Consider the following 21,890-nt stretch of genomic DNA (forward strand, 5'->3'; position numbering starts at 1 on the left):
TTTTCACCTCTCCACGCCCACCCTCACCCTTCCATCCTCCACCACCACCGTCTCATCCTCCCCCACCCCAGCCCCCCATCCTCCCAGGTAGCCTGACTCTCTGTGATCACTTCTGTCCTTTGCTTGCCTGGACACTCTCAGCAGCGGGCGGGGCTCCCCTCACGTGTTCCCATCTCTTGGGAGTCCCGTGCTGTATCGCGCTGCCTGTTTTTCAGTGTCTGGAAACCTTTGTTTCATATATTTTGTTCCATTTTCTAGTTTGGTGTTTCTGTGGCAGGAGGTTAAACCCAGTGCCTGTTATTCCACCATAGCTGGGAACAGAAGTTTCTCCCACTTCCTCCATTGCTTCTACCTCCTCTTCTTCATCCAGGCTTTGCTCAGTGTCTTACGTTCCTGTGACAAAGGAATGCCCACCCCCGACCTTGGCAGGATCCCACGCCCCTTCCTCCTCAACCCTGATCCCACTGGCTTTTCACGACAGTCCTGTGTGTCTGCTATGAGATGGACTAAGTGCTTGCCTGGGGGTTAGATGCTGTGTTGCAGGAAGTCCCGAGGGTAGAGACAGAAGTAAAGCTGTGCGTGCTCAGTCGCTCAGTCGTGTCTGGCTGTTCTGCAACCCCATGGACTGTAGCCCACCAGGCCCCTTTGTCCATGGGATTTTCCCAGCAAGAATACTGGAGTGGGTTGCCATGTCCTCCTCCAGGGGGTCTTCCCAACGCAGGGATCCAACCTGTACCTCCTGCATTGCAGGCTGATTCTTTACCCCTGAGCCAGCTGGGAAGCCCAAACAAAGCAGTAAGTGAACTCATCTGAGAAGAGCAAGAAGAATGACGGGCTGAGGCAGAGCCCTGGGGAGCCTGAGGTCCTCGGGGCAGACAGGACAAGGCGTCTCCAGAGCAGTGGCCAGGGAGCTAGGATGCAGACCGAGAGTGTAGTGGGAAGCTGGGAGTGATCAGCAGTGACTGACAGGTGTGTGAGAGACAAGCAGGGTGAGACCGGGAATGGTCTCAGGGCGGGAGCAGCTGGCAGCAGGTCCACGCTGGCCCTCGTTCTGGACTTTTGGACACCGTGATCCTCATGTCGTCCCAGCTCGTCATCCACCCAACAGCCCTTGCCTGCCCTGCGGTGTCCCATTCAGCATGTGCAGCTGCACCCCACCCTCCAGGACAGTTAGCCACTTCCCGGTCTCCGTTCCCATGGCTCCCCAGCTTCCCGTGCAGAGGGTAGCTGCTGTCTCCCTGCGCCTTGTGGCTTCATCCTACTGCCTCAAATACCTGGTGCAGCCTCAGTGAATACAGAGTGGGTGGAGAAAGTTCTCCGGCCCTGGGGTGCGTGAGGATCTAATACCCGCCCCAACCCCTCGGCTTCTGGAGGAACATCAGAAGAGGGCCACGCCAGGGGCTTCTGGGGATTTGGGGGCAGAATCTGGGGCACGTGAAATGTAAGGAAGGAACAGGCTCAGCCCATGTCGGGTGGCGGAGGCCACCTCCGTCCCAAGCAAGTGTGGGAGGTGAGTCTGGCCCAAGGAGGGGCTCTCCTAGTATGTCCCCCTCTGTGAGGGTGTGATGACTTGTTCCCACGAGGCCCCACACTCAGCCCCTCACTGGCAGCCTCAAATGCCCGTTGACGGTCCTTGTCTCTGGTCACAGGTTGATGTCAGTGGAGGAGGAGCTGAAGAAGGACCACGCGGAGATGCAGGCAGCTGTAGACTCCAAACAGAAGATCATCGACGCTCAGGTGTGGGGCGCTGGCCTTTCGGACAGCCACGGGTGTCAAAGGACCTGGGATTAGGAGCGGGTGGCTTTGGCCTTTTCACATCCTCAGTCATACCCCCACTGCAGAAGCGAAGGAGAATAGGAGATCAGGATCTCTCGCCGAAGAAGTCGGAGTCGAGGGTCTCAGTGGACCACAAGCTCACTAGGACAGGCTTTGAAAAGGGCAGGGCTGCTCCTCCCCTGTTTAGGCAGCTTAGTTAGGTATTACCTTTCACCAGGTGTTCTGACCAGAGTAGAAGCTATTGGGAGGGGAATGGGGAAGGCTGGGTGACAGCGGGTGGGGAGAAGGAGCAAGGGAGCTCTTGTTCAGACCCTTGGCTTCCCAACTGCTTTGAGGGGGAAAGACAGTTGAGAGACTGGCTTCCGGTCTCCTTCATCCAGGTCTGTGCCCTTTTCCTCTCCAGGGCCAGTCCTTGCTCAGTCAGGAAGCTGCACAGGCTGATGGGAGCTGTGACCTCTGTGTTACACACACACATGTACACACACACACGTGCACACGCACACGAGTGAGGGCGCCTGCCCTCGGGGCTTCAAGGAGCTGGTACATGACACCACTAGGGCCGCTCGTTGGGGTGAGAAGCAGGTAATGAGGTAGGGACACAAGGAAGGCGGGCTCTGCGCGGCCCTCTCCCATGAGGGCGAGCTGCCTCCTCCCGGCTTCAGGAGCTCTGCATCCTCGGTGTTTGTCCTCCCAGCCACCTCCCTGACCCTCTCTTCTTGTAGGCAGCCACAGCTCTGGGGAGACCCCTTTCCTGGCACCGACCCCGCGCGCCCCCCAACCTAACCCCCGCTGACGCCCTCTTTGTTCCACAGGAGAAGCGCATCGCCTCACTGGACGCGGCCAACGCGCGCCTCATGAGCGCCCTGACGCAGCTCAAAGAGAGGTACAGCATGCAAGCCCGTAACGGCCTCTCCCCCACCAACCCCACCAAATTGCAGATTACTGAGAACGGCGAGTTCCGAAACAGCAGCAATTGTTAACCTGCCCGAGGAGGGGAGGACTCTGGTGGCCCAGGGCGGGGTCTCGGCCTGGGGAGGAGCAGCGCCGGGGGCCCAGAGGCCGAGGCTCGCCTACCCCCACTCCACCCGCGGCCCAGGAGGCGGCTGCAGAGGGAGCCGCGAGAGACTGACGCAGCGCAAGCGGGAAACACCGGCCCGCTCCCCCGAGAAGCGTGTTGGGTGCAGGCTGGGGAGTGGGTGCAGCCTGGCGCGGGCAGGGGCCTGCCGCAGTGTCTCTGTTTTGGGTGTTGAACTTGGTGCGCGTCCCCTTTCCTCCTTCACTTGGCCGAGTGCATGTACCTCCCCCCCCACCGACACACCCCTCCTCCGCACAGGGGGAGCCGCCTGGAGAGTTGGAGGGTCAGAGAGCCAGGGGTCTCCTGCCGTGGCTTCCCCTCACCTCCCAGGGACCCAGGACTCCCGGGTAGCCAGGCGCTGCCCTGTGGGACCTGTCACTCAGTTCCAGAAGCCAACAGGGTGGTCAGCAGGCAGGCAGAGGGTGGGGAGGATGGAGCTGCCAGAGCGCTGTGTCCCCCCGGCCTGTCTCCATCCTGAGCACCTGCCAGTGCGTGCTCGGGGCCCCCTCCTGGCTGTGCGGAGCCGAGGCGTCACCCCCACACCTGTCCCCAGCCCCTCGGCCCACCCCTTCCCGCCCTAACTCTGTCAAATAGTCTATAGACCCAGTGAGGATCTCAGCTGTTTCTTCTGGGCCCTCGTACCCGTGGGAAGATCAGAGCCTCCCTCACTTGCCACAGGGGCCCAGACTGATGTGCTGGCGCCCCCCCTCCAAAGCCAAAGATCTGGGCAGAGCTGGCCCAGGTGGCACAGTAGTGGTGGCTGCCTGTCTCCCAGAGCTCGAGTGCCGGCACGGTGGCCCCACAGGGAGTGGCCAGCAGGTGCGCCCCACCCCACCCCCCGCCCTCCCGAGAGACAGGCTGAGCTCCCCTGGTGGATGGTTAGAAAAAGAATTCTAGTGCCCACAGGCCCTGAGAAGGTGGATAACTGTGATTTTTTTTCCTTTCACAGTATGCATTAGAAACAAAAGCCCGCTTGCTCGCTTGCTGGAACACAGGGGCCTTTTAAATTGAGCGTGCGCACTGCATGGGAAATAGCGGCCCTGGAGGATGTTAGACTTGCTCCCTCTCCAAGACCGCGGCAGCCTGCACCCGCCCCCGTGCGTGCGGCCGGCCTCTGCCTCACCCTCCCGGGCCCACCGAGGACCCAGGCGCTGCAGACAGGGGAGGGGCCCACCCACGGCTGGGGCCGGTTTCCCTCAGCCCCAGGCTGTTCTGTAGCTTGTGGGCCCTCCCCACTGCCCCCCACGCCCGCCCTTGAGGGACGTAAGTGGGCAGGAACTTGGGTCGCTCTCGTCCTTGTTCCCACACCTGACCCTGGGGAATCTTGGGGCCAGAGCTGGGGCGTCCATCCCACAGCCAGGAGCCACCCCGACTGCCTTCAGCCGTAGGAAAGCTGGGGAGACACCCCTTCCTGCCTCTGAGGCAGGAGCCGCTCCACCAGGACCCAGAGTTGGGGAGCAACAGTGGGTGGGTGACTCAGACCGCACTGCACCCCGTCCTGGGGTGGAACCTGCAGTTCAGTTAGCCCAGAGACCTGCTGGTGGGGAGAGGTCAGGACCCCCCGAAAGGTCACAGACCTCAGGAAGGCAGGCCATAGTGGGTGGAGGCCCTGCCCCACTCCTCTGGCCGCGTAGGCAGGGCCTGGCCCCAGGGACGTCCGCCTCTGGTTCTGACGCACCCCTCTTCTGCCTGGCGAATCCTCCCCACCCGCCCCCCACCCCTCTCCCGCCGATGCCTCGTTGAGCGACCTCGGACTGAACTGAGCGCCTCTTAGCAATACAGGGGGAGGGTCCCAGGGCCTGCACAGCCTGACTCCGGAGGCCGGTGCTGGTGGCCCTTGGCCTGGGTTGTGAGCTCTCGGGCCGAGAGCCTTATCTACTTAGTGCAAAAACTGTAAAAGTGTACAGACTCTCCACAGATTTTTATCTGAACTGCAAGTCTGACGATTTTTGTAAATGTTCTTGGTGTTTGACTGTAATGTAACTATTTCACCCAATGGTTGTACATAGTCCTTCCGCCCTGGTGCTGCCGAGGGCTGCCCGGGACCGCTGCTCTCCGACGGTTTTTTATTTTATTTTTAATCTAGAGAACAGTATTGGGCAGGAGGCAGAGGTCGGAGGTCGGGGATCTGGGGGTTGGGGTTTTGCAGCGTGCTGTCTGGGTGGCTGGGGAACGCACGCCCCCTCCTGGGTCACCCTGAACCCGCATCCCCGAGGGAGGGATGGGGGGGCGGGGGTCCCAAGGCCAGTGCCCCGCCCCCCCAGCCGCCAGAGAAGGCTCTCCCCCAGCCCTCTCCTGCCAACAGAGAGGCCTGACTTTCTGCCTAACTTTTATGTTTAGGGAGAAGGAAACTGCCAAACTTCCTATGAGTGAAGACTCTTTCCAACCGCCCAAAATGGGGGTGGGGAACCCAGGGCAGAGCTCCAGGCGACCCCCACCCTGCAGAGCATCTGCCCCGGTGTACACCTCTCACCCCCTCCCACCCATCCGTCTGCGTAAGGCAGACCCCAGGGAAACAGCCCTTCTTTTTCTACACACTCCCCCAGCTCCCCTAGCCCCACTCCACCTCCCGCCCCGCCTTTTGTAAGTATGTGAAAAGGAAAAAAATGCAAACGTTGGAGTCTTGGCCAGAGTGCCTCCCTCCAGCTGCGACTCTAACTATGTAATAATGTACAGAGAAAGTTGTTGGTGTTCTAAGACTGTGTGGCTGTGCAATTTCTGTACATTTGCAATTAGAAATATTAAAGATTTATTTAGCTATTTTAAGCCTGACTCGCCTCTCCATGCAGCTGGGTCTCGAGCTTTTCCAGGGGTGACCCCCGAGTCATAGACTGACACTGTTCTGTACCAGGGGACCTCAGCACTTGGTTCACCCCAGTGGCAGTTGAGGGCAGGGAAGGAGGATGGGATCTCTTCCTCCCTCTAGTCCCCCAGAGCATGGCCCCCTGGGCTCGCCTGTAGTGGACACCAGCTCCTGCCAGACTCTGCTGCCCCAGCCTCTGAAATCCGGCTCCAGGAGGGAAGGAGGTTGGTCCAGGGTCACCAGCAGGTTGTGGTGATCTCTGATACCTGAGATGCCCCAATGCGTGACCTCCTTCCTGCCCGCAAGGCTGAACCCAGGGCCTTTGCTGGGAACAAGCCAGTGCCCAAGCCCCTCGGCTGTACCTGCACAAGGTAAGGACTGCAGAAGAAGCACTCCCCTTTCAGACCGGGCCCCTGGGCTCCCATCTGCCATGTTCTCTACCGTGGTGCCTCTTCGCAGACCTCCCAGCCAGATGCTATTGCTGCTCTGAGAGCCACCCTCCTACCCCAAGGGGCGGGGGTGGGGGGCGCCACAGTGACCCTCTGCCCTGGTCACCGCCAGCTGGGCAGCCCTGCCCTCACTGTTCCATCCCTGCAGTGGCGATGGGAGAGGCAGCCCCCGCCACCTGCTTGCTTTCATCCCTCCTCACTCTTCAGCCCCTGCTGCTGCTGCTCACAGCATTTAGAACACCAGCTCTCCACCTGCTCATCACCTGCTCCAGGAAGGTTTTCTTCCCGCAGACAACGTTTTTTAAAGTATACTGTCTGCAGGAACCTGCAATCCCCACCTCCTGCCCTTTCCCCAGCCCTCCATCACCTGGCTTACCTGTCACACTTCTACCGCCTCATGGCCAAACCATGGGCCGCCTCAGTGCTTCTGCACTGCTGACCCTGGTCCCTTTGCTGGGGCGATGCTCTGTAAATACAAAACTCAAGAAAATAGCAATAGATGCAACAGAAAAAATTTTCATGTTGACAGAGGCACTTACAATGAAGCTGCAGGAGCCACGAACTTCCACATATGGATTAAGGAGCATCGGATAGAAAGCAAAAACTGCCAGAAATGCAAGAAGAAAAAAATCAACAAAAACACAATTGCATTTGAGACTAACACACCACCAGTATTAGTTTATGACAGATCAAGGAAACATTAAGAACTCAGAGGATTTTAATAATTAATAAAGTTTAATAAGCAGGAATACATCAAGCTCTTACCCTAGAGAGAACATACCTTCTTTCCAGTATACTTGGAACATTACCCAAAACTGACTGCATACATCGAGATAGGAAAACCTCAGAAAGTCGGCCAAAGAAACAGTTTGGGCCACATTTTGTACCTTGAAGCAATAAAACTAGAGACCACTAAACAGATGTTTACTTGGTTTTTCTATCAGAAAGTTTAAAAACTATCGAATCAGTAAGATTAGGTTTTTAAGAGAAATAGTCTCCTGATTAAACAAGGTAAATTGATGACATGCATTCATCTCTTTTCCTTTGCAAGCACCACTCTACTGACAGGAAAGGACCAAAAAGATTCTCACTCACAAGGTCAGAATTAATGTGGAAGGAGATAGCAGCATTTAAGGGAATTTGAAAGGCTTTGGCCGCTGAAAGTTCATGAAAGATCGTTGACTACATTAGCAGAGAGAGAGATGAACCAGAAATGAACTGATTAGCCCCGTGGGGCCCCAGCGTGATGCGGGGCCAAGCAAGCGTCATTGTTTAGTCACTAAGTCATGTCTGACTCTGCAACCCCATGAACTGTAGCTCCCCAGGATCCTCTGTCCATGGGATTTCCCAGTCAAGAGTACCGGAGTAGGTTGCCGTTTCCTTCTCCAGGAGATCTTCCCAACCCTGAGATCAAACCGATGCATTGCAGGTGGATTCTTTGCCGCTGAGCCACCTGGGAAACCCTCAAGCAAGGGTACCAGGTTGGAAATGGGGGAACCAGACTCCAGTCTTCTCCCTGTGTTCTGCACAGCCAGGAAAAAATCCTCTTTGCCACCTCACCTTGTAAGGAGCTGGACATCGCCTGGAGCAATCGAGCCAGGTAGGCTCCGGATGTGGGGACACCAGGCAGAACAGAGAGCTCTGAGAGGTACAGGTCTAAAAGAGGGGAGGGATGAAGTGAGCTGCCCTCCAGAGTGCCCAGCCCTCCAGAGTGCCCAGCCCACCAGCACCTGCAAGGCTCCCGGAATGCCCAGGACTAGGCATCTGTCCCCCAGACAGATGACTGGAACATCCTTCATTGGAAAAACTGGCTTCGGAGAAAAGACCTCCATATATTTCTCAATGTAAAGACTATCACTGTTCCAGCATCCTACAATGACACAGATCAGTGTGTACTGGGCCTTTGCACACACACATACACACACACACACAGCACAGCCAGCCAGGACCCCTCAGACAGCAAAGCTTCCAACAAATAAAAGAAACTAGATATGAATTTCCCCAGGCCTTTGCTTCACTAGTCCTAACAAACTCCCCTATTTGCAAATAAAATAGGTTAAAAAAAATCAAGGAAGAGTCCAAATCAACTGGCCAAAGAAAAGAAACGAGAGATAGAGACAATGTAGGAAAGAGAAGAGCATTGAAAAACAACCCTCCCACAAAATATAATATCCTTAGGGAGATAAAACAAGAATAGGATTTAAAAAAAACAAAACAAAAAAAAACCCAGATCAAAAACGAGCTGCTATTAGATTTTTTGTATCATCCAAAGATAAAATACCTAATGGGAGTGACAGAATACAAAGCTGAAGTATTCTTCCAGAAATAGAAAATGGGCGTGAGACCTAGTCTTTAGCCAACACTACAAAGCTGCAGTAATCAAAACAGCATGGTATTGACACAAAGACAGACGGCTCCATGGAACCGAATCCAGAAATAAACCCACATAACCACAGTCAGTTAATCTTGGACAAAGGAGGCAAGAATATACAGTGAGAAAAAGTCTCTTCAGCAAATGGTGTTGGGAAGGCTGGACAGCTCTACATAAGTCAATAAAGTTAGAACACACACTCACACCATATACAAAAATAAGCTCAAAATGACCTAAAGACTTAAGTATAGGATATGATCCTATAAAACTCTTAGAAGAGAACATAGGTAAAACATTCTCTGACATAAATCATACCAGTGTTTTCTTAGGTCAGTCTCCCAAGGCAATAGAAATAAAAGCAAAAATAAATGAATGGGACCTAACCAAACTAGCAAGCTCTTGTACAGCAAAGGAAACCATAAACAGAATGAAAAGACAGCCTGTGGGATGGGAGAAATACCTGCAAATGATGTGACTGACAAGGGATTAATTTCCAAAATATACAAACAGCTCATACAACTCAATATCAAAAACAAAGAAACCAACCCAATCAAAAATGGTCAAAAGATCCAGAAGTAGACATTTCTCCAAAGAAGACATACAGAGGGCCAATAGACACATGAAAAGGTGCTCAACATTGCTAATTATTAGAAATGCAAATCAAAACTACAATGAGGTATCACCTCACATTGGTCAGAATGGCTTTCACCAAAAAGTCCACAAATAACAAATGCTGGAGAGGGTATGGGGCAAAGGGAACCCTCCTACACTGTTGGTGGGAATGTAAATCAGTGCAGACACTACAGAGAACAGTATGGAGGTTTCCTAAAAAACTAGAAATAGAGTTACCATACGATCCAGTAATCCAACTCCTGAACATATATCCAAAAGAGATCATTCTAATTCAATAAGATACACACTCCCAATGTTCATAAAAGCACTATTTATAATAGCCAAGACATATAAGCAACCTAAATGTCCATAAACAGATGAATGGATAAAGAAGATGTGATATATATACACACTGGACTGTTACTGTGCCATGAAAAAGAATGAAATAACGCTATTTTCAGCAACATGGATAGACAAAGTCAGAGAAAGACAAATATATGATACCACTTATATGTTGAATCTAAAAAAATGATACAGATGAACTTATTTACAAAACACATTCAGAGACATTGAAAACTAACTTATGGTTACCAAGGGGGAAGAGAGGAGGGATAAATTAGTTTGGGATTAGCAGATATACACTGCTATATATAAAATAGATAAGCAACAAGGACTTACTGTATAGCACAGGGAGCTATATTCTATAACTTGTAATAATCTATATTGGAAAAAATCTGAAAAACTATATTTTGAATATATTTTATATGTATATAACCAAAATAAGCATGTGAAATGAGCACAATTGTATAGTAGTTTGAATATTCTTTGGTATTGCTCTTTCTTTGGAAGTGGAATGAAAACTGGCCTTTTCCAATCCTGTGACCATTACTGAGTTTTCCCAATTTGCTGACATATTGAGTGCAGCGCTTTAATAGCATCATCTTTTAGGATTTAAAACAGCTTAGCTGGAATTCCATCAGCTGCACTAGCTTTGTTCATAGTAATGCTTCCTAAGGCCTACTTAACTTCATACTCCAGGGTGTCTGGTTCTAGGTGAGTAACCACATCATTGTGGTTATCTGGATCATTAAGACTTTTTTGTATAGTTCTCCATATTCTTGCCACCTCTTCTTAGCATGTTCTGCTTCTGTTAGGTCCTTACTGTTTCTGTCCAATATCGTGCCCACCCTTGCATGAAATGTTCCCTTGATATCTCCAGTTTTCTTGAAGACATCTCTAGTCTTTTCCATTCTGTTGTTTCCCTCTAGTTTTTTGCATTGTTCATTGATGAAGGCCTTGTCTCTCCTTGCTATTCTCTGTAACTTTGCACTCAGTTGGATATATCTTTCCCTTTCAAGCTAGGCTTCAGCAGTATGTGAACCAAAAACTTCCAGATGTACAAGCTGGATTTAGAAAAGGCAGAGGAACCAAAGATCAAATTGCCAACATTCGCTGGATCATAGAGAAAGTAAGAGAATCCAGAAATATACCTACTTTTGCTTCACTGACTATACTAAAGCCTTTGACTGTGTATATCACAACAAACTGGAAAATTCTTAAAGAGAAGGGAATACCAGACCACTTTATCTGTTTCCTGAGAAACCTGTATGCAGGTCAAGAGGCAACCATTAGAACATTACATGGAACAACTGGTTCAAAATTGAGAAAGGAGTACAGCAAGGCTGTATAATGTCATCCTGTTTATTTAACTTCTATGCAGAGTACGTCATGTGAAATGCCAGGCTGGATGAATCACAAGTTGGAATCAAAATTGCCAGGAGAAATATCAACAACCTCAGCTATACAGATACCACTCTAACGGCAGAAGTGAAGAGCAACTAGGACTCCTGATGAGGGTGAAAGAGGAGAGTGAACAAGCTGGCTTAAAACTCGAGATTCAAAAAACTAAGGTTATGGCATCTGGTCCCATCACTTCATGGCAAATAGGGGAAAAGTGGAAACAGTGGCAGATTTTATTTTCTTGGGCTCCAAAATCACTGTGGATGGTGACTGCTGTCATGAAATTAAAAGACACTTGCTCCTTGGAAGGAAAGCTGTGACAAACCTAGACAGTGTATTAAAAAGGAAAGACATCACTTTGCCAACAAAGATCCCTATAGTCAAAGCTATGATTTTTTCCAGTAATCACATATGGATGTGAGAGTTCAACCATAAAGAAGGCTGAGCACCAAAGAACTGATGCTTTTGAATTGTGGTGGCTGGAGAAGCCTCTCGAGAATCCCTTGGACTGCAAGGAGATCAAATCAATCAATCCTAAAGGAAATCAACCCTGAATATTTATTAGAAGGACTGATGATGCTGAAGCTCCAATATTTTGGCCACCTGATGTGAAGAGCCAACTTGTTGGAAAAGACCCTGATGATGGGAAAGATTGACGGCAAAAGAAGAGGAGGGCAACAGAGGATGAGATGATTAGATAGCATCACTGACTCAATGGACATGAATTTGAGCAAACTCTGGGAGATGATGAAGGACAAGGAAGCATGGTGTGCTGCAGTCCACAAGGTCACAAAAAGTTGGGCATGACTTAGTGACTGAACAACAACAGAACAATATAACCCAGCATGCAGTTGCTCAGCTGTGTCCAATTTTTTGCAACCCCATGGACTGTAGTCCGCCAGGCTCCTCTGGCCATGGGATTCTCCAAGGAAGAATACTGGAGTGGGTTGCCAAGCCCTCCTCCAAGGGATCTTTCCAACCCAGGGATCTATCCCAGGTCTCCCGCATTGCAGGCAGATTCTTTACCATCTGAGCTACCAGGGAAGCCCAAAAATAAACTATACTTCAGTTTAAAAAAAGAGATACATGCTCCCCAATGTTCATAACAGCAATATTTATATTGCTTGGTTTTATATTTATATTGCTTGGTTTTTCATAACAGCAAAAACCAAGACATGGAAGCCATCTAAATACTTGTCAAGATATGAATAGCTAAAGTATACAGTCTATATATATATATATATATATATATATATATATATATATATAGTATATATATTTACTGTATAGCACAGGGAACTATATTGAATATCTTGTAATAACCAATGATGGAAAAGAATCTAAAAAAGAATCTACATGTATAGACTCACAAAGAGTTGGACACAACTTAGCGATTGAACAACACTCTATATATATACACACACACATAAAACTGTCTCACTTTGCTGTATGCCTGAAACGAACAATATTGTAAATCAATTACAGCATAATTTTAAAAATATTTTTAAAAGATAGATAAAATATTAAAAAAAAGATGGATAGATTTGGAATGATGTTCATGATATATTATGTATGCAAGTCAAGCTGTAGATTGGTATACTCATTGTTTTAGAGAAAATTAGTTGGGCATGACTGAGCCACTGAACTGAACTGAAATTACATCACCTATAATAAGTTACATAGAAGAACTAAGGGAAAGCAAATACATACTGTTAATGGTAACTTCCTCTGAGGAGTGGAGCTCAGCAGGATGGAAAGAAGACTTGCATTTTCTACTTTATATTCTTATTATTGTTTAAATATTTTATGACCAGTCTTTATTTCTTGTTTTGATATAGAGCCATTTAAGAATAAATAAACCATACCCATATAATGAAACTCCATATAATAAATCATATAATGCAGCCATTAAATCTGTAGAGGAATAATAAATAACATTGAAGATGTTAATAATATTTAGGTGTAAAGCTGATAAAGAATAATAGGTTCCGAAGGATTCTAGATTAATTTTAAAAATCTATTTTCAAAAAAAGTTCTGGATTAGGAGATAGTAATGTAGATAAGCAGAGAAGGCGATGGCACCCCACTCCAGTACTCTTGCCTGGAAAATCCCAAGGACGGAGGAGCCTGGTAGGCTACAGTCCATGGGATCACTAAGAGTTGGGCAAGACTGAGCGACCCTTTCACTTTTCACTTCCATGCATTGGAGAAGGAAATGGCAACCCACTCCAGTGTTCTTGCCTGGAGAATCCCAGGGACAGGGGAGCCTGGTGGGCTGCCGTCTATGGGGTCTCACAGGGTCGGACACGACTGAAGCGACTTAGCAGCAGCAGCAGCAGCAATGTAGATAAGAGCTGGCACTCAGGCATAGGGAGGCCTGGGCTTGCTCTTCGTGGCTGTTGATCGGCCTCTGGTCTTAGGTAAACTGGAACCATCCTCAGTCTGTTTCTGTAACTGTTGTTGTTCAATTGCTCAGTTGTGTCTGGCTCTTTGAGATCACATGGACTGCAGCACGCCAGGCTTTCCTGTTCTTCACTGTCTCCCAGAGTTTGCTCAAACTCATGTCTAGAATCAAGATGCCATCCAATTATCTCATCTTCTGTCACCCCTTCTCCTCCTGCTCTCAATCTATCCCAGCATCAGGGTCTTTTCCAATGAGTCAGCTCTTCAGGTCAGGTGGCCAAAGTATCAACATCAGTCCTTCCAGTGAATACAAGGAGATGAGTTGATTTCCCTTAGGATTGACTGTGACATGGTGGTAATAGTATCTATACTATAGAGAGCTACTGTGGAGCAATTTGCTGAAATAATGCTGGTCACTTCAATACTCAGCACCAAGATTGACACATAATAAATAAATGCCATGTGCTCTGGGAGCAATAATTATTATTTTAATAAGATCATAATTATTATTAAGGACATATACCAAACTGTTAACAAAACACTGACCTAGAGATAAATGAGAAAATGAATGACGTTTTATTCCTCCCCACCATCTTGGGACTTAATCATTATTTTTTAAGTCTTTTTTTTTTTCTGACCATACTTTTGCTTTTGTAATAAAGACACATTTAAAAACTAGAATATCTGAAGTCAATAGCCAACATTATCCTTAAGAGTAAAACATAACAGCCCTTCCCAATGAGGTAAGAAACAGGCTTAGATACAGGATTCTGCCACATTTCAAGGCAAAAAGGCAGGAGAGAAGATAATTATAACTATTGGGAAAGAGAAGGCAAAAGATAGGGTCATCTTAGAATTTCCCTGGGAAGTAGCCAAAAAGTGCTCCTGGTTCAGTCAAGTGGCTGAATACACAATAAGTACACAAAATTGAAACTGCTTTTCCAGACACCAGTTGGTGCCTGTTAACAGGCTGGGGCTGTAGGTATAAAAGGCAGGTGGACATGAGACCTCAAATCTGGACAATCTGGTGAGGTTGTACGCACAAGGTAGATGGTGGGTGTACAGGAAACGGCCAGTCTCCAGAGTACACCTCCGTTCCAATGAACGGTACAATTATACTTCGCTGTTACTGAATTTGTATTAAAACATTTGTGGATTCAACATAAATGTTTAGCATTTACTGCTATTTTTGTGACTCTCATTGGCATCTTTTTCATATATCCTTGAAACATCCAGAAAGCAAATTAGCCTAGGATGTATTGCCTTTTGAGAGGCCCAGCCAGTCAGAAACATGAATAGTTCTTTTTCCCTAGGATGGTAGTTTGATTTTGGCCACGCCCTCCCTGTAAGCCAGTGACTCTGGTACTGAGAGGACTGGGGACCCCACTCACCTGAGGCACAGAGTCCCTGGGGAAGGCTGGGGTGGGTTCCTGGGGTGTCCATGCTTGGCTGATGTGTGAAGTTTGGCTTCGTGATTATCGGGGAATCAACACTGCCCAATTGTAAGGGAGACCTCCCGGCAGATCTGAGTTAGATCTCTGGAGAGTCTCTGGAATACTTTCATAATGTTTCTAGGCTTTACCTGAATTATAAAAGTAACAAACACTTGTGTTAAAGGAAAATTTTTTTAATAGGTAAAAGCATAACTTTCACACAAAAGTAAGTTAAACATATATTTAGTGCTTTTAACTCATTAATTATTTCCCTGGTGGCTCACTGGTAAAGAATCTGCCTGTCAATGCAATGGATTCAATCCCTGAATCAGGACCCCCCTGGAGCAGGAAACGGCAACCCACTCCAGTATTCTCACCTGGAAAATCCCATGGACAGAGGAGTCTAGCGGGCTACAGCCCATGGGGTCGCAAAGAGTTGGACATGACTGCGCATGCACAACTCATTCTTTAAGGAGGGAACCAGCCAGCTGTCATAACCAATTCAAAGGAGAATTCAAAGAGCCACACTTGACAGAGGCAACCACAGATACTGAAAAAATTTTACAAATAGAAACAGGACTAGTTCATCCACAGGCAATAATCAAGTGTATTCCACCAGACAGAGTTTATTTTGGTTTCTAAGGACAAGTATCACATGTATTATGATCAGTTTTTTAAATAATATAATTGACAGAGTTGCACAGTTTCTCAAGGGCAATGAAACTGGTTATGGATTTAGGAGGCCCAACCATCTTTTTTATTTCAATGTTTTTCACTCTTTTTCCTGACTCCCATTTAAAAAAACAAAACAGAAACATACAAAGTTAAAAGGAACCCTGTCATCCACAAATCCCTCTCTCTATGGCTATCTGTTGTTGTTAGCAGTTTATCGAGGCTTCTGGAAGACTTCATTTCTGTGCATACAGATGATTTTTTTCTTCCTAATGATTATTTTTAAACATTGTCTAAAATTTCAAGCCCTAGGGTCTTAAGTTTTAAAAGAAAACTTTGGATTTGGAAAGAATTTCAAACTTAGAGCAAGTTCTCTAAAATCAGCAGTATAGAGAACACCCATGTGTTTTTAATAGATTATCCTATTAACATTTGTTTTGTTGCTCCTCATTTATCATTTCCCACCCTCTTTCTCTCCACACACACGCACAGGTTTCCCCACCCTCCCGGCCCCCAAACTCCTGATGATAAGTTACATTTGTCCCAGCCCTTTACTTATAAAAACTTCAGTGAATATTTAGTAAGATTAGAGATATTCTCTTACATAATCACAATATACTCACCCACCTCAATTTAACATCGGTACGGACTTTTCTCTCATCTAGCGTTCACATTCCAATGTTCTCAGTAGAACCGACAATATCCTTTTATACTATTTTTTCCCCTCCAGCACAGGATCCAGTCTGGGGGTCAGAGACTGCATTCAGCTGTCATGTCTCTTTAGCCTCGTTTAATCTAGAATGCCTCTATGGTGTTCTTTATCTTTTATGGCATTGACATCGGAAGAATACGACCAACCATTCCTCCCCACACTCCCTTTTAAAAATAGCATTTTGCATTTGTCTGATGTTTCCTTGTGACTAGTTTCTGGTTATTCGTTCTTGGCCAAAAGACTGCAGAGAGCATATGGAGTTCCTTCTTAGAGTAAGGCATGTGGAAACACCTGATGCCTGCCTATCCCTCCCTGGTGATGTTAATTTTGATCACCTCATCAGGGTGTCATCCAATTTCTCCACTGTATATTTACTGGGTATTTTTTAAGTCTTGCTTGCAACTAACATGCAGTCCTTGGGGAGATAGTCTGACACCATACAAATATCCTGCTCGTTACCAAAATTCAGCAACGCTTAATGATGGAGTGATCCAGTCTTTATTAGGATGATTGCAAAAGATGACTTTCCAATTCTAAAACTTCCTCTTCAATGGTTGCCTCAGATATTTACTGTCGGCAAAGGTCTTCCCTTCTTCCCAAGTCAGTGTGGACACAAATGTCTGTTTTTCAGGGCTTACAGTTTATTACTCAACTTGATTGTTTTGGTGCTCAAACACTCCCCAGTTTGGCCATTGGGAGCCCCTCCAAGCTGATGCCCCTGTCCTGTGATATGCCTTCAATGTGGTTTTTGAACATTCCCTTACTTTCTAGCTTCACCACATGTTCCAGGCTCATCTTGCACCTACCCTGCCCCAGATCTGAGATGAGTCATTTCTCCGTGGAACTCTGGGGAATGCAATTATAGACCAAGATCTGAAAGCTGCTAGAATGTCCTTTCTTTTTGACCTTTCCAGCAGACAGAGCTAGGAAACAAGTATACATTCAAACATATACATGTGCACATTTTAGAAATCACAAATTTGCATCTGTATGTCTAGTTCCATGGAATCTAAAGTTCAACAAGTGTTCCAAGAGACGCCTGTGTCAGGTGTCAGCTGCTCAGAGGAGGGGGAGAGGGAGCTGCTCAAAGACCCTTGCCCCCAGTTGTGGGGGGAGGGGGGTCCAGGTACAGCCGGAATGGAGGAACAGATGAGAACGCCAACCTCGAGGGCAAATTCCCAGGGAGATTCCTTCCCAAACTGTCGTCTCCACTGGCAACAGTGAGTCTTGCTTTGCTCTGCGCGGTACAGCAGGTCTTAGTGTGTTAGCCTGCAGAAACCTCTCCGTAGGTTCTGAATGACGCTGAAATACCTAAAATGATGCTTCCTTTATACATGGGAATGTGCCGAGAAAAAGGTGTGACTTGAAAACAAACTTGGGATTAAAGCGTGTTATTGCTTAGAGTGAAACAGAACACATGTGCTTAAAAGTCAAAGTCATGGTCCTTGCTAGCATATCAGCTTGAAGAATTATCCAAGAATATTGCAAAAGGCAAATAATTGGAAATTTGGAGAATTAAACAATCATACTAGCAGAAAAGTTGGCAGAGGATATGAAATGGCAAGTCACAAAGAAGGCATACAAATGGATAGTAAAGAGAAGAAAACATGCCCATTCACACCAGTAATTCAAGAAAAGCAAGTGACTATAGCAATGAAAATATTTTTTTGGTTAGTAGTGTTTAGGTGATAGAAACAAAAGAAATCAATCTAAATAGGGAAAAATACATAAAATATTAAGAAAATATAGGTGCTGGGATTCTGCTGTATCAGATGTCACATCAGATTGTCAAAGTGAATTTGTTTTCTGTTATTAGGCTGTAGGATCCAAGTTCATTCAACTTTGTACACTTAGCACCTAACACCATGCTAGGCACAAAGTAGGTTCATAAGAGGAAAGGTCATATTTCTCGACCACAGAGCAATGAAAGTAGGAATTAATAACAAAGCTTTATCTGCTGCTTGGAAATTCAAAATGTGTGTAGAAGTGTATATGTGAGTCTATGTGTGTATGGGTGAGAGAGTCAGGAACACAAACTGGGATGGGTGTGGCATGGGTCTGTATAGCCTACATGTTGGGATGGGAGCCGATATCCAGGGGTGTGTTGAATGTGGTTCTGGCCAGGTGGTCTGTATATCAGTGTGGGTATATGTTGGACTGTGCCCCGAAGGCCTACAAAACTTGTAGATGCCCAGCCTCTGGACCGAAGGAAAAGTCTGGAAAGAGCCACAGAGACATCAGTGGCTTAGTGGACCAGTCCAAAACAAAGGGTCCTGGAGCAACACCCCACAGTGTGCAGCAGATGGCAGGCAGGACATGGTAGCAATCTTGACTCCTCGGGGGAGGAGCAGGCTGCCATTTATAGGGGGGAATTGACGTCAGATTGACTCAGTCAGCAGAGAAACCAGCAGCTGGGGCACGTCCCTCACTGCCCCTCAGGTTAATGACTATCACAAGGGCAGATTATTTCCCTTCAATAAACTAGCAGGTGGAGCCATTCTGGCCTGGGGACTAGAACAATCACTAGGGGCACAGGTGATAGGGTGCAGGAGAAGCAGGGCTTGGTCGATCTGGGAATGCAGAGAGAGCAAGAGAGCTGCCATCTTGAGTGGCCTGACCACACACCCCTCCCCTACATACCCCGCACAACCCCTACAATTTTTTGGCCAGCCCCTCTCCTTAGAGATATCGTGGAGATCAGGTGTGCAGAGGTGCACGGCAACCAGAGCCCAGAAATGCAAGCCAGATACCAGCACTAATGAGGATCAAGAGTAAGCCAGGCACTCATCCGGTCAATTTTTCATGGCAGTCCAGAGGAGGACGACCACAGCCTGTCACTGTAAAGCCAGCTATCAGACTCCTTTTGCAGAGAGGCCACCGTTGTCGCCCAGTCCATGAACAGACTCTCTCCACCCAGCCTGCAAATCTAAGATGTTTAACAGGCATGATACATGGGAGATGGTGATCACTGAGCAGAATACGAGCAGTGATCACATCCTGAGATGACGTCACCCCTGCCGGTAGCCTCTGTCCTGCAGCGTCATATCACATAACAACCGACTGCAGGGCTAATACAATGCTTTCTCCAGTAGGGGAAACCTGTCCTGTTCCCCACAGGGTAGGGAACCCTAGCCACCAGGGACTTACCTGTTTCAGCCCCAGAACCATCTCATAATGTGCTCCCTTCACAAGGGCAAAAGTGAGTTACTGTCCTGACCAATAGCCGAGCTCGGAGGGTGACTAGTTGCCTCTGGGTGAACGTGGTGTAGGTCCTGGGATGATAACTGCTGGGATGCTCAGTGATGGTTCCTGGTCCACGGCTGAGAGTGGCTCCCATCTCTATGGTTACATGGTCCATCATGTTTTCAATTAACCCCACAATAGTGGGGCTGCAGGACAAGCTGAAATGCCAGCCTGTGGCATTCTTATCAGCTCATTTCTCAACTTCAAGGTGGTTCCTTGGTCACCATTGATGTCCATGGTGGTCCCATATGGTGCACACAACTGTTCTAGATCCCCAGGAGTGGATTTTGCATTGCTCAACCACTTGAATAGGCCTTTTGTAATGTCTCTCCCCTGGTGTAACACACCATAGGCTGCGTATAACTTGGCCCTCTCCTGTGGCTGAGACCAGAAGCCCCAGGCTACTCTATTATTTTGCTGTTGCCACAGGCCCCAACCAGTCCACTCTGGGTAACTAGCCATGTCCAGTTGCCGTCTCTGAGTTAGTGTCCCTAAAGTGTGACTGTAGTTGTTTAGGGGTGGTGCGTGGGGGGGTATCTTGTCTTACCCAACCAGAGAGCACCCAGGTATTTGATAGATAATCTAGGTCCGTGCATTTTGTCTGTACTCACCAACCATCCCCATGTGGTCAGATGAGCCAGGAGCCCGGGGCTACTACACTTAAACTGGAAAGAGTCTGAGGTTAACAGAACGTCATCAACATGGTGAGAGGGAAAGATATCTCTCAGGGTGGTCAGGGGTTACAGGGCCCCATGTGCTAGGGAACGGCCCCTGCCCCCGATGACTCCACAAAGGTTGGTTCCCCATCCTTACTTCCACAACTCTCAGTGTTCGTGGGAGTTTCCTCTGCTTCCTAGAATGTGCTCAGCCACTCAGTTGTGTCCGACTCTTTGTGACCCCATGGACTGTAGCCTGCCAGGCTCCTCTGTCCGTGGGACTTCCCAGGCAAGAGTACTGGAGTGGGTTACCAGTTCCTCCTCCAGGGGATCTTCCTGACCCAGGGATCAAACCCCTGTTTCCTGTGTCTCCAGCATTGCAGGCAGATTCTTTACCACTGTGCCACCTGGGAAGCCCTTGCCTTCCTGGCTGACTTACCAATTATTGGGCTGCAGGCCTGCAAGCCTACACGTTGCCCAGCCTTGAGACTGAAGAAAGAGCCTGGATACATCCACAGAGATATCAATGGTTTATCAGATGGGGGAATCTTACACGTCCGAAACAACACCCCATTGTGAGCGCAGGCAGGGTGTGATGGCCATCTTGGCCACTCGGGGGAGAAGGAGGCTGCCATTTATAGGGAAACTAGCTTCGCGTTGCCTCACCAGTCTCCAGGAAAACCAGTGGCTGAGGCCCATCCCTCGCAGTGCCTCAAGTTAATGACCATCTCGAGGGCAGATGGTTCCCTTTAATAAACTAGCAGGTGGGGCTGCTCTGTGGCCTAAGGACTAGAACAATCACTAGGGGGTAAAGAAGTTCAGGTGATAGGGTGTGGGGCAAGCAGGGCGTGGTCAAGCAGGGGGTTCACAGAGGGCAAGAGAGCTGCCATCTTGAGCAGCTGATCATAAGGACGTGCCACAGTTTAGTCTGAGCAGAGCTGTGACTGGTGCACATGGCACCTGCGGAAGGCAGACGCCCAGGCCTGTGGAATCCCAGAAGGTGGGACAGAGGCAGACGTAGCAGGCTCTGGCCAGGCTGTGGGCATCAGTGGCTGAGTCCCTGGCTAGCCTGTCCATAGGTGCTGCTGCCGCAGTGGCCAAGGGCCAGGAGACCTGGGGGCAGGGGTAGATGAGCAGGGAGACACAGGACAGGGGGTAAGAAGTGTGGGGGGCAGGGGTAGATGAGCAGGGAGACACAGGACAGGGGGTAAGAAGTGTGGGGGGCAGGGGTAGATGAGCAGGGAGACACAGGACAGGGGGTAAGAAGTGTGGGGGGCAGGGGTAGATGAGCAGGGAGACACAGGACAGGGGGTAAGAAGTGTGGGGGGCAGGGGTAGATGAGCAGGGAGACACAGGACAGGGGGTAAGAAGTGTGGGGGACAGAGGACAGAACAACGCCTCAAGACTCTCTCTCTGCAAGCAGCATCCAAAGTCAGCCCCCAGCACTGGCCCCTGCCCCCACCTACAACCTCCCCCTTCCCAGTCATCCCCTCTTCCTTTCAAGCTGTAGACAGGGAGTGAGTTCAAGGTCCTCCCACCCCCACTGGAGGTGTGGGGGAGCGGTCCTGGCAAGAGGCGGGGGCAATGTGTTCATTATAGGAAATGAGCAGCACGATTGCATTGTAATAAATCAGCGCAGATTTCCGAGCAGCACGGGGTCTCGCGGGCTCCGAGGGCCGTGGAATTCAATATGATATGCTTCAGCCTGTCAGCTAATGGGCTGCTGCTGGATGCCACGTGATCCACCCTTCCCGGGGACGTTAAACGATGCTGAAAAGTGGCCCAGATTTATTTATTGGGGCGGTGCGTGCTCCTGCCTGTGGGTGTGTGGGGAAATGACAAGTTGGGAAAACAGGTCTTTGTGAGCAAGGTGGGAGGGGATGGGGTTTTCCAGTTGCCCTGGGGCTTGGGCAGACAGTCCGGGGTCTCCCCACTGGCCCTGCTG

The 21,890-nt window shown here is 48.6% G+C and overlaps 1 protein-coding gene and 1 long non-coding RNA gene across 12 annotated transcripts in view; one reads left to right on the plus strand and one right to left on the minus strand.

Annotated features, from left to right (window-relative positions):
• Nucleotides 1-5,617, plus strand: part of DAB2IP (DAB2 interacting protein) — a 212,927-nt gene extending 207,310 nt beyond the window's left edge. For 10 of the 11 annotated variants that reach the window (XM_055541036.1, XM_055541038.1, XM_055541035.1 and 7 more), the window contains 2 exons: nt 1,650-1,737; nt 2,589-5,617. In XM_055541036.1, coding sequence (XP_055397011.1) covers nt 1,650-1,737; nt 2,589-2,756 — 256 coding nt within the window. In that variant the 3' untranslated portion in view covers nt 2,757-5,617. The remainder of the gene's footprint in view (nt 1-1,649; nt 1,738-2,588) is intronic. The other variant, XM_055541032.1, reaches the window with a different exon arrangement.
• LOC129623498 (uncharacterized) lies at nt 1,709-20,532 on the minus strand. Its single transcript, XR_008700563.1, has 4 exons — nt 20,385-20,532; nt 14,621-14,811; nt 6,643-6,707; nt 1,709-1,835 (listed from the first exon to the last, which is right to left on the minus strand). It is a non-coding gene; the product is annotated as an uncharacterized LOC129623498 (long non-coding RNA).
• Between the last annotated feature and the right edge of the window lie 1,358 nt (nt 20,533-21,890).

The sequence above is a fragment of the Bubalus kerabau genome, chromosome 11, assembly GCF_029407905.1.
Source record: "Bubalus kerabau isolate K-KA32 ecotype Philippines breed swamp buffalo chromosome 11, PCC_UOA_SB_1v2, whole genome shotgun sequence".
Classification (NCBI taxonomy): Eukaryota; Metazoa; Chordata; class Mammalia; order Artiodactyla; family Bovidae; genus Bubalus; species Bubalus kerabau.